Source organism: Cupressus sempervirens, chromosome 5, assembly GCF_028749045.1.
Source record: "Cupressus sempervirens isolate cs-2001-9-10 chromosome 5, ASM2874904v1, whole genome shotgun sequence".
In the NCBI taxonomy this organism is placed as follows: Eukaryota; Viridiplantae; Streptophyta; class Pinopsida; order Cupressales; family Cupressaceae; genus Cupressus; species Cupressus sempervirens.
Window position 1 is genome coordinate 243,608,550 of NC_143122.1, and position 13,102 is coordinate 243,621,651.

Genomic DNA, 13,102 nt, shown 5'->3' on the forward strand with positions numbered 1-13,102 from the left:
TGAAGAGAGAGAGGAAGTTTCTATATTGAACAAAGAGAGAATATAGAAACATGGAAAAGGAGTGACCATTAGAAATGGAAGTAAAACTACACAAGAGAGAAACAAAATTAGAGAGATTTAACTCTAATACAAGAATGGTTCATGTGTCAATTGAGACAGCCCAAATTGATGTGTTTGAAACCCTGCCTTCACTTCCAACATCATTAAGAGGTGTTTGTGTGCTCTGTGTTTACATGGTGGTTTCAAACAAAGTGGCACATCCCCTGAGTTAAGAATTTTGTTCCACTATAAGATCTACTGAGCATATTTGTTCTATATACTACCTCTACAAATCAAGGAAAAAGAAAACTGCTTCCTGGTATATAAAGCAGAAAGAAGAAACTTCTAATATGCATTCCTATCATCTTGTAGATTACTAGTGTTCATCCTGGAAACCATGCTGTTCCACAATACAAATCAAACTTTAGAGACATGCAAACCTTATTTCCATTAAAAACCAAGAGAACAAGTGCAAATATGTTGGCATTTATTACATTATCGATTAGTTTTAACTAGTTAGTTTTACATAATAACGTATAACTGCTGGTTAGTTTTGCAGTTATACAACTTCTGCAGTGTTTTGTAATGCCTTTTAAAGGTACAGAATTTGATTGAATATAATCATTAAAACATGCTTTAATCTTATGTTCTTTGCTCTCTGCATTTGCATTTGGTATCAGAGCAGTATTATGCTCCTACGCTGTTAGCGTCCAATGGAATGAAGTTGATGGTGTGAGAAGAACGATTGTGTTCAGCCGTGTGTGAAGTCATTCAAAAAGTATACTATTGAGCCACGCAAATTTACTGAATGAGAGTTGTACATGCTTCAATTAAATGAGCATGCATGTCGTTGGGCACAGAGATACTGCTTCACTGTGTGTCTTATCTTCTTCTCTTAAATGATTATGAAGAAACGAAGAGGCTGGGAATGGTACGTATGTCAACTGCATTGGTTTGAAAGTTTCTAAACATATCCGCTTTCTGCATATCCTCAAATTATAACGATCCAACGCCTGAGATACTTAGGAATGGCACTCAAGAACATCTATTATGGATTGTAGAGATATCTTCAATGCAGAGAGGGCTTTGAAATCTATTGGATTTGTAAAGAGAATTTCACAGTAATATTATCAGAGTTGTTCTCTTTAGAAATTATAAGACAGTTTATCGATTTTAGGAAGTCTATGTTTTGGTTGTATTCGGTTGCAGTGTATTTGCTCGATGCCAAAGAACTAAGGTTCATGGGTAAAGGATATGAGTTGAGTGTTGGCACGAATCATCTAGGTCATTTTGTGTTATCCCAGTCACTAATAGAGGTCATGAAAAAGTCTATTTTCAGTTAAAATAGGATGATCTTGTTAGGATCAATTAAAGTTGAGTATTCTGCTATTGTGGAGTATATCGCTCATTATATTGCAGGTCAAGTACACACAAAGTGGTGTAACAAGGGCCTTTGGTTCGTCCACATTGTTTGTAGGTTTTGATCCATATGCAAGTTCTTCTCTTTATCAAACAAATCCATTGGGTATGTTCTCTCCATGGAAGGTAAATTTTATCATAGAGTTATTTGAAAAGGAGGATGAAACTATAAAGTTTGCAGCCATCAAAATCTTACTTGAAGCTGTGGAGAGTAAAGGAAACAACAAGATTGTTGTGATGACACATGAGAGGGGTTTGCAGTGACCTAAGGAATCAGATATTGAGGCAATTGTAGCAGAAGTAGCCATTAATGGTATATTTGATGTTCAAAACTTAAAGGGATCCTACAGAAGGCTGGAGGCAACAGAGGCAGGAGGTTTTCTATAATCCTAAGCTAGCTTCTTGCTCAGGGATGATTCATTGCATGAGAAGCGACCTATTGTGTCCCTTAAAAGTGGGGGCTTGGCAAATTCGTCCTTGAAGAAAAGAGAGGGCTCAACATACTTGTGTCCCAGAGGGGGCTTCACATCATGATTGTCCCCTCAAGTAGTGTGGGAGTTGGGGGGGCAAAGATTTGAATATTATTTATCAAGCACTTGAGGAGATGTTAATTAAAGACACTCGAAGGAGATGCGAACATTCATCAGAAAGGTGTTTAATGTGCAAATATGTCTGTTGATTTGTGCAGCAGAGGAAAGATGTTTCCATAGCACTTGACGAGGTGTTAGACATACTCAGAGGAGATGTGGACTTTCAGAGGAAAGGCATCTCATGTGCAGCACTGGAAGAAGCATTAGAGACATTTGGAGGAGATGTAGAAGTTTGGAGAAAATGTGTCTCATTGTGCATGCAAGGTGGGAACACTCATGTTGCACAGATGGTTTAAAGTTCCATAGTCAGGAGATCCACAGATGCAGTCAGTTCAGTGTTTCTTGAGCGAGCAAGAAGAATTGGTGATGACGCTTCGTCAAAGTCTCTAGAAGGGTTGGGTACAAAACCCTCGTAATGTTTCATTCTTGTTCGGATCATTGTAATGGGGCGAGGGTGGGGGAGGAACATAAGCGTTTATTACATTCTCAAACAGTTTTAACTTTTAACTAGTTAGATTTACATAATAACATATAACTGCTGGTCAGTTTTGCAGTTATTCAACTTCTCCAGTGTTTTGTAATGCCTTTTAACATATAACTGCTAGTCAGTTTTGCAGTTACACATGGAATTTGACTGAATATAATCATCGAAACGTGCTTTAATCTTATGTTACTCTCTATGTTTGCAAAATATAGCATTACACCCTAAATGATTTGGTCATTCTCCAAAAGCTCCTCTCGGGCAAAAATGACAGGAAAAAAGTTCAGTCAGGTAAGGAAGTGTAATATCACCAGTACAAAAAAGTAAACCATATTTTTTTGGTCTGATCTGTGTTGGTACAGAATTTTGGATAATACAAAGCATTTGATAGAAACTTTTAAATTGTAAACCCAAAGTAATAAAACACAAAAGCATCTGACCTTTTCTGGTGGAAGATCAATCCCCAAGTTTCCACGAGAAAGGATGATACCATCTGCTTCTTGCAAAATCTCGTCAAAGTGTTGTAAACCCTGACACAAGCAGTCATCTCGTCATACTCATGTCAGCATAATGGATTATTTATATACTTTTTCATAATGAAAGATCATAGAAATTCATACAATTCAATAACAAATGAATCAGTTAGTTATTCTGCAGCAGAATCACCTCTATATTTTCAATCTTGGCATATATATGGGTCTGGTGAAGGTCCCCAATCTTAGAAAGGTAAGCACGAGCCTGTGTAATAACAGAACAATTAAGATCTGGCTTCAGTTACAAAAAGCGCACACAACAATTTTATAGGGCTTCCTACACCAATATGACTCATTCGTTCACCAGTAAGCTAATCAAAGGAAATGCATAGCTAGTAATATTCTTATTGGCTACGCGTATCATGACTCATAACTATAGCTAGAAGTTCCAATTCCTCGTACAAGTATTTCTTGAATCACTGTTAATATTTTCATCAGCACATTTTCAAGTTCATAATGGATTGTCTATTCTACTAACGAATAATATGAAACATACCAAAAATTAGAATGCTTACTTGTCGAACATCTTCTGCATGGCGAGTGTATGACAAAGAAAGAAAGTCAATGCTGTTATGTGCTCCCCAAGTTGAGATGGCCTGTCAATGGTCACATAGGATGAAATAGACAGAATGATTGTAATATAGACAAATAGACTACATCAAATTCCATAATGCTTTTACCAGCTATGCTCAATGATTTAGGTCAGTGATTTCAACATTAGCACCATCAATACAATGCATAAACAGAATAAACTAGAAGTTTTTTAGTGCAGATCTCTATTAAGTACATGCACAAATTCAGTCTATTATGCCACTTTTGTCTTTAATATCGAAAAAAAAAATCTTAGATAGTAATCCATTCAGTCCATTGCAACTGTCCTTGCAAAAGGATTCAGTATTCGTCATACAGAAAACATTAACACCAGGAAATCAAGCAAACAAAGGCACTCAGAAGCTCCATTACGGAGATCTTTGGTCAGCATTTCACTAATCTCTCACAGATTGGAAAGCATGAACATTCAACAGAATCCATCCACCCAAAGAAAAAACAACAGAAATAAATGGTGATAATAGAATATATACAGAAAAAGTATCACCCCTATTGCTCATTTACAACGAAAAGATAGCAGGATTGCTGAAGAACGATGACCATCCCGTCGAGCACAAACCCTATATTTCCTTTCAAAAATACCAAAGAAAGCTAAAGCAATGACACAGAATGGACTTAATTGGTCACTTATGGTTGCATGGCAATCACTCGTTCGGTAGAAAAATATCTTTTCCACATCCAACCTTAAAGCTTTTGGATGCAGATAGCAGAAATAAAGTAATCTAAAAGGAGTCACAAGGCTGAAGGATATCATTACGAAAATAACAGCTAAGTGGGATGTGCTTTCAGTATTAAACATTATGCTTGGTCTAATAATAAGCAAGGCCCAGTTGTGACCGTCCATCACTTTCATCACCCATTTCATGGGACCCCCCTTTTGGTAGTTTCCTGTTTGCGTGGATAATAGAATGGGTTGCAAAAATGATCCACCATTGATTCTTTTTTAGCATGGAACATGCTTCAATGCACAGAATGGATAGTCAAAAACAACTGAATCCCCCGCACTCTCCAAAATGTGCTCTCCGTGAAATCAGGAGCGCACTTTCAACCTTGCCATGGATTTTGTCCAGCTCCTACACAATCCACGACTCACTCAAAACTGAGCTCTCCATGATCTGCGGGGCACTTTTTTACAATCCCATGGAAAGTCTCCCATGGACAGAAATCCTTAATGGATATAAAACCCCACTCTCCCATATCTTTGGAACACGTATTGGCATGCATGAAGGAAAGCATCCAAATAATGAAAACCTTGACTGCCTTAAATTTGCGCTCTACGCATTTCTCGGGGCAGGATTCTCAGCCCATCAAGGATTTTGTAAAAATAATGAAAATCCTTCACTGCCTTAAACTTGTGCTCTCTGCATTTCCTGGGGCATGCTTTTGAGCCTATCGTGGATTTTGTCCAGCATAGGGAAAATCAACCACATGCCCAAAACTTGTGTTTCCTCTCCCACAGAACGCATACGAAACATAGTCAGGAATTACAACTATGTTGGACAAAATCTGTCATTAAATTCCCACTCAAGCCCCTTTCTCAAGCATGAAATCCACCTAGCCAAGGAATATGGTGAAAGGTCAGGGAAAGTATCCAAAGGAGTGGTCAAATGGGTAAAATCCATCACAAGGCTAAAACCCGCCCTTTTGACTTTGATGATGTTGTTTTTACCACATACCTAAAGAGGATGACCTCCTCAGGAATAGGTTGACCTATACCTGAAAAGGATGACCCAGGTCGACCTCTTCCCTTGGGATTTTGAAACATAGTCAGGTATTACAACTATGTTGCACAAAATCTGTCATTGAATTCCCACTCGAGCCCCTTTCTCAAGCATGAAATCCACCTAGCCAAGGAATATGGTGAAAGGTCAGGGAAAGTATCCAAAGGAGTGGTCAAATGGATAAAATCCACCACAAGGCTAAAACCCACCCTTTTTAACTTTGATGATGTTGTTTTTACCACATACCTGAAAAGGATGACCTCCTCGGGAATAGGTCAACCTATACCTGAAGAGGATGACCCAGGTCGACCTCTTCCCTAGGGATTTTGAATTTTAGGGTTCGAAGTGTCTTGAGTTTCTAAATTTGTTTAGTCTTGCTCTTGGGTTGGCCTTCTTTGTTTCGATCTTGAAAACTAGTATATAAGGGGGCTTAGGCATTTCATTTTCATCATCAACATCATCCTACAAGCAACCAAGAGAAAGCATGTGCACGTTCATGAGACTTTGAACAAGCATTTTCAAGCGTTCATCAAGACCAAGCATTTCCTTCTTGCATCAATCTTCTTCCATGAAGGTGGTAGTGGAGTTTGGCTTCTAAGGGAGGACATCTATCATCCAAATCATTCATGTTCTTCCATCCTTAATCATGGCATGTCATATACATTCCTATTCATGAGGGTTTGACTTATACAATTTCCTTTTGGAATCTTTGAGTCAAGGCTATTACATTTGCATACTTGATCACATATCAAATTCAATTATATCAACAAACGTAATTGTATTTCTCATTGATATATTCAGTACTACTACATGCTAGCATTTCCTTCATCGTTATCTCTATTTCAAGGTTGATTCTTCAATCTAGGGCTTGACCAAGGCAAGCCCTAATCAAACCAAAACAAAAACCAAGTTTTACTATGTGAAAGAGCAACCACAAATGTAGAAATTACTTTGCAAGACCTTTCCGAAGAAGTTAAGTTTACTCTACTATAGTGTCCCGAGAATGTGTCCATCTTCCCATTAAGTGTCTAGACACTTTAGCACCAAGTCAACCTATTCTAGGAGGTCTAAGAAAAAAAGGGTTTTTTAGGTTTTTTGACTTGATCACAGATCCGCGGTCAAAAGTTCAAACACAATTTCAGATCTGTGATTCACAAAGCAAAATGGTATATTCCCTTGCACATTTCAAGGTAAGTGCTTCATCATTTATTTCATCTTTTAGCATAGACCTATTTTCATATTTTAATTGGGTTGATTGCATATATTTAACACCTAGATCTATCTTACACTCGTCATTGAATCAATTCGTACAATTTACATTTACATTGCATGTCTTAAATCAATTTATATTGCATAAAAGGGGACTTGCCTATGTACTTCCTTGATATAATTTGGGTTTAGGATTAGCATCCCTTCATTCTATTTGGGTTTTGCTAATCTAACTTGGGTTATATTGAGAGTTATACTTGGAAGCCCCTCTTTTTCTTATGTATTGAATTTAGTGTGTAGTGGAAGTCTTATATTTACACACATTTAAGTGTTTCCGTTTCACCACTAAACAAATGGTAGATGTCCAATCAGAATGCCTGAAATTTTAATACTAGTAGCAATGGCAAGTCAACAGAATTTCTTTTTTACTGAATGTTTCATTAAGGCTTAATTAAATGTTAAAGCTCAAGGATGGATTAATATCATCCCACTCTCTTCAAAAAGTGGTTGTTTTATAAGTATAGCCAAACCACAATTCTTTTTTAGTTTCAACTATTTTTTGCAACCATTATAAATTTGCAGAAGTCCAAGGCTTGTGATCTTATGTAAAAACTAAAGCAAATGAATTTGTCTCGGTGCCAAATGGTTTTATCTAAGGTCTTCCATAGGACTCTTATGGATATTATTATTTACATTTTAACTCTTCAAGATATCAAATTACAAGGAAACTATAGCCACACTTCTACCATGGAATAACTTTTAGTCGATATTAATTATTACTAGCAAGGTCCAAAGAATCTTACATGCTTGTCCGCATCACTTAGTGTAGGTAGATCAATATGGACTTGGGAAACATGCATTGTGAACAAAGAGCCTGTAAGTGTAGCACTGTTTTTCACAAAACAGACCACATCTTTACCCTGTATTTCTGAAACCTGCAAACAAGTATTATAAGCACAAATTTGATTTTGAAACTGAATGCATCAAAGCAAATGCATTTGAAACCCCAATTTCAAAGATAATCAACAGCAGTCGACTCTCACCTCAAGCCACACAGACGTAGTCTCACTTCCAGTGAAAAGGTAATGGCCAACAAATATTGTATCCCCTTGCTTCACTGCCTGAACTCACAAAAAACCCACAGACAAAAGCATAAATAAGTCATATATTTTGATGCAAGCACGTCAACAATGGCATATACATTATTTTGCAGCAAAAAGATAAATGTTGAAACATACTAAAAAAATTGAGAATAAATACATAAAAAACAGAGGATGAATTCATAAACCAACCATATTTATTTCATAACTTAGAAATGGAAAGGGAATGCAAGGTCCAACAGAGTTCAATTCTTTTATTAGACCCCTTACACATAGTAATTGTAATTAATATAGCATGTGAGTTGCTTGACAGCTGCCCATGCTCAGGTCCAGTGCATAATTCTATTTGAGATCAAAAAGAGGGAGCAATGAATAAGAAAATAGTGATAAATGTTAGGTAGAACCAAAGTCACTGGGAAAGGGCAAGGGCGCAACCTCGAAAACATATAGCTTTCATCTTTTTTGCTCCAGTCATGATTCTTATGATTCCCAGCCCAATCATCAAGGTTTTTGGGGATTTAGAGCCATAATCCCCCTTTTCTTATTACCAATATTGCACACAAGTACATAACAATACATAGCCATCAATAAAAAAATGAGCAAAAGATCCAATTTCCATCAGAGTTTTGAATTTCAATAATATTCAGATATAAATACTAAATAGCTCTTATATTCTCTATTATTTGTTTTATTATTCCGCTTTCAGGTTTTTGTATTGTTATATTTAAAATTCAGACATTCAGTTGGATCCAATTGTTCTGCCCCATTCAAAACAACTTTGTCTAGAGAGACTTTGGATCGAATCCAAAGTGTTTGATTATCATGGTACATCTTTCTAAGAATTTTGGATAAAGCAAGCTTATTAACAATGCAAGAATTTTGCAACATGACCACTACATAAAGCCCTAACAAGATGCATTTGCATGCCCTGTTGCAAAAATATTATTGCATGCTCTGCACATTATGATGATATTCTGTATCTTAAAGCTATCTTCATTCAACAATATAAAAAAATAGTAACACCTTGCTTCGCAGTATGGCCAGAATTGTTTTCAGATTGGACTTCAAGGTTGCCTGCAGATTCGTATGGGATCCTGGTACTGATTGCTTGAGGACAAGCAGTTTTAAGGAGGGGAGATTTGTAATGTCCCCTTTTTGGGACATTAGAAATATTAAAGGCATATTATATTTAATATTAAAATCGACTTGGAGAGCGTAGATTCAAAATATAGAAGGTCAATTTAATATTAAAAAGGGGCCAAAAGGGACAAGGAGAGATAAGACGAAAGGACGGGAGGTCGAAGAGTCACCACTGTGAGGTTAAAAGGAGATGAGACTCTTTCATTTGGGCATGCTTGGATTTATTATTTTAGATTTCAGTTTCTCTCTTGCAAGAGTATTTTGGAAAGCTTCAGCTTTCAGCTAGTATGAGGACGTAGCCCCTTGTGCCGGTAGATAGTGGACGCAAACCCATTGTCCGGCGAGACATCAATTCAAGTGTTTCATATGCACTTACAGGTTCTTATTCTAAGTATTTCAATCTGACTGTGAAACTGTATTTAAGATTGGATTTGTTAGTGCTGGTTATTGTACTGCTGTTGTATAATGCAATAACATATTTTAAGGAGTTATAAAAGTTTGATGGTTTTATATTACTGGTTTGTAACATATGGTTATATGCTCAAATTTTGAATGTTATTTTGGAAAGAACGGGTTATTATTATCCTGTGGAGAATCTTCTAGTTTTATGGTTGTATCATTTACATTTGCCTATGTTTGAGTTTGAATATTATAATCAAGAAGAAGCCGGTTAAACATCTGTTGGGATTTCTACCGATTTCGATTGAGTTCATAATACATCTGCATGTGTTTAGTTCTGAATATATTTTAAAAAGGAAAAACGAGTAAATATCCGGTTTGGGATATTTCACCATGGAAGATGACATTTTGGAAGATGACACCTAAAAAATTACTTAATTGTATTCACCATATTGAACTCGAGAAATATACAATTAAATTAAAACATAATCATCAATTCTCAAGTGAAAGCTGAGCTAAAAGAATGGAATGAAAATTAAACACATACTTGGGCAAGTCCTCCAAAATTTATTGGTAGAACTTGGGAAGAAGCTTCTTTGCTCAAGTCCGGAGTCAAAGTCACAAAAGCATCAACCTGCAGCTCAATCGGTATCTCGTTCTTATTGACAACTTGCAACTCTGGACCTACTGTATCAAGCATCACCTGACAGATGCAACATTGCAAAGCATTAAAATTTCACAGATCAAAAGCATGGCAATGATCACAAAACTAAAAGAAATAGTGAATATTCTAAACTCAAAACCAATGCTCGAAAGAACAAGACAAAAAACCAATGATGAAGCGAGTTCCCAGCAAGCATTATCAATTTCTTGACAACCCAACATTCTATATTGAATTTGATGGTTGAAAAAGGAACAATTTAAACTTCAAAGTGCAACATACCAGAAAACAGCTGCAGAAGAGAAGGATTAATAATGTGAAAGCATACAATGAGCAAACTAAATATGCTTAAATAAATCTTCAATCCAATCTTTACTTGAGCTCTAATATGCGCCCAACATATTATTTCTCATCTTTTATCAGTGCAGTTTTTCAAGACAGTGCATATTAATCTACTTTTTTTATGCACGAACTATGCCCCCAGCACAATATTCCTCTCATGTTTTATTTACAAAATATTGACTAAATAGTACAGTAGTTGATATTTGTGCAAAAAGAACATACTCTCTAGTCTCTATACCTGTGATTTTGTCAACCAGCTCCAAACAAACAATTTCAACTTTCCTGTTTCATATTTTCCTGCCAGTGAATATGTTGGGCGCCAATGACCCTGAGGAATGATAGCTGCATGAACGGAAGAGTAGATGAAAGCCCACAGTTGCTTGAAAGAAGGAATGAGTAGGTTAATTCTTTGCCAGAGCTCAAGGTCGAGATAGGATTTTTCTCAATAGAGTGCTCAAGTAGTTTGGTCTTGGTCTACAGTCAAGGAACTGGTTTAGGAATTGTTATTCATCTGTCACATTCTAGGTCTTAGTTAATGGATCAGCGAAAGGTCTCTTCCCTTCAGCCAGAGGCCTCTGATAGGTAGATGCTTCACCTCCTGATTTTTTAATTCTCGTGTCTGAAGCCATGAACCACAAAATTGGTTTTCTTGACAACCAAGGTATTCTCACAAATTTGAAAGCTTCAACCTCTTTGGCAGAGCCCTCTACCAGCGGCAATTTCTGAATGACAACTCTATTTTCTTTTCTGTCCGATCAGGATGTTTGGACTGTCAAAGATCTTTTAGACTTATACAAAAATGCTCCAGGGCAAAAACACTCTAGGGAAAAAACTAAAATCTTCTCTGCTGATTTCAATGGGAATGAACAAACTTTTCTTTGTAGTTGCTTATCTTCTAGTAAGGGTGCTTTCTGGTCTCATTTCTCCCTCTTTCTTGGGAACACCAAATGCCAAATTTAGACTTCAGTTTTGGAAAAACTGTCAAGAAATTTGGAAGGTTGGAAAGGAGGATGGTTGCATCGAGCTGTAAGCATTGTTCAAGTCTATGCTCCAAGCAACAGTTCCCAAAATTTAGTTTTTCAAAATAACTGAGATCTTGAAATCCTTTCTATGGAAAGGAACACATGATTAATTCACACGTCCCCTTATCTCCTGGGATAGGATTTGTTCTAGCATTCACAAATAGAGTTTAGCCTCAGAAATAGTGATCTCTTCAATCAAGCATTAGTGGCTAAATTGGTGTGTACATTCATCACTATCAATGCCACCACATTGTGCACTATCCCAAAAAGAAAAGTACCTATCTTGTAATAACACTTTTCCCATTCTTTCACACATATAACCCCAAGAGAACGGGTGATTAATTCACGGATCCCCTTATCTCCTGGGATAGGATCTGATCTAGAGTTTAGTCTCGGAAATAGTGGTCTTTTAAATCAAGCTTTACTGGCTAGATTGGTGTGTACAATCATCACAATCAATGCCACCACAATGTGCACTATCTCAAAAAGAAAAGTGCCCATCTTGTAATAATTTTTTTCCCATTCTTTTATGCATGATCCCCCAAAGGGTTTGGCCATGTGGAACGGAATGAAAGGTAGTAAAAGCCTTATTGAGAAGTATGCTTTTTTAGAACATCCAAAATGGGCCGAATATTAACTTTTGAAAAGACAGACGGCTAACAGATCAACCTTATTTAGACACTATTTAGACACTGTTTACATTTGAAAATAGGCTACCAAACTTAAGGATAGATGGGATTCTAAGGTCCAGGATTTCAAGATTGAACAGAAATATTTCTTTGTGAGTAATAGATCATGCAAAGTTATTCCAGACATTCTATTCATCTCCAAAGAGACCTAAAAGGTGTCACACAGCAACAAGAAAAGCAAAGTGAACAATTGATAGAAAACAAAAATAATCGGGTACCCATAAAATTATTGAAAGAAGGAAAAGGATCCCCTTGCTGATATTGGCATGGTGTGATGGATTAGTTATGGTGATGCTGTTCTCGACATCAAGGTTCAAACCCCATTGGTGTGTTATTGTTGAATGTTTATATTGTGGACGAGGTCCCTCATTTGTGACCTCACCAGTTTATAGCTCCACGTTCAAAGTAAACTTTTATGAAAAAAAAAACAAGGGAAAAGAAACAAAATTTGAAAGCAATCATATGATTTTTTTGGCACTTAAGGAGGATAATGTTGCAAATAGCAGAATGGTGTTGAACAAATGCCTCAAAAAATATTTGGAGAGATAAAAGTGTAATATCGCACAAGAAGAATCAATCAAGGAGACAAATTACTATGAAAATAATCAAATAACTGCAAACAGATAACCAAGAGAAAGAAATTAATGAGACCTGTGATATTGAAAAACTGAAAGGAAATACCAGCTTCAGTAAGATCAGAATACATAACATAAGGAAATTGATTTCAGATGGAAAAGGACAGAAATTTGAATGCCACAATCACAAAGAATAAATGAATAAAGAACAAAACGAGCCGAATGAAAATGTATACATGATTTGGAAACCCAATTTTCCAAAGAAGAATTACAGAAAGACAAAACACGTTAAAAATAGAGAAGAAAAGACTGAATTAATGAAACTAGACATAAAGTTTAGAGAAGGCAGAGAAAAAACAGAACCATAAGAGTTAATGCAACAAAGAATTATCACTAGAAATCACATCCAAAGAAAACCAACTGAAATGAATTAACAAAAATCAAGCACAGAAAGAGAAAACTCGATAGAGTTAAAGAGAAATTGAATAAAACGCACACTGTCCAGAACTGTGCTAAAAGGTTCAGGAATAAAGGCATGAAGACGGAAAAAAATCCCAAAATTACAGAGGCGCA

The 13,102-nt window shown here is 36.4% G+C and overlaps 1 protein-coding gene across 1 annotated transcript in view; it reads right to left on the reverse strand.

Moving 5' to 3' along the window:
* Window positions 1-13,102, reverse strand: part of LOC149555437 (pyruvate kinase 1, cytosolic-like) — a 61,738-nt gene that overhangs the window by 31,051 nt on the left and 17,585 nt on the right. Inside the window, exons 4-9 of the mRNA XM_089829474.1 lie at window positions 9,788-9,943; window positions 7,645-7,722; window positions 7,405-7,536; window positions 3,578-3,658; window positions 3,196-3,267; window positions 2,970-3,059 (exon numbers count right to left, since the gene is read on the reverse strand). Of these exons, the coding sequence (XP_089685600.1) occupies window positions 2,970-3,059; window positions 3,196-3,267; window positions 3,578-3,658; window positions 7,405-7,536; window positions 7,645-7,722; window positions 9,788-9,943 (609 nt within the window). The remainder of the gene's footprint in view (window positions 1-2,969; window positions 3,060-3,195; window positions 3,268-3,577; window positions 3,659-7,404; window positions 7,537-7,644; window positions 7,723-9,787; window positions 9,944-13,102) is intronic.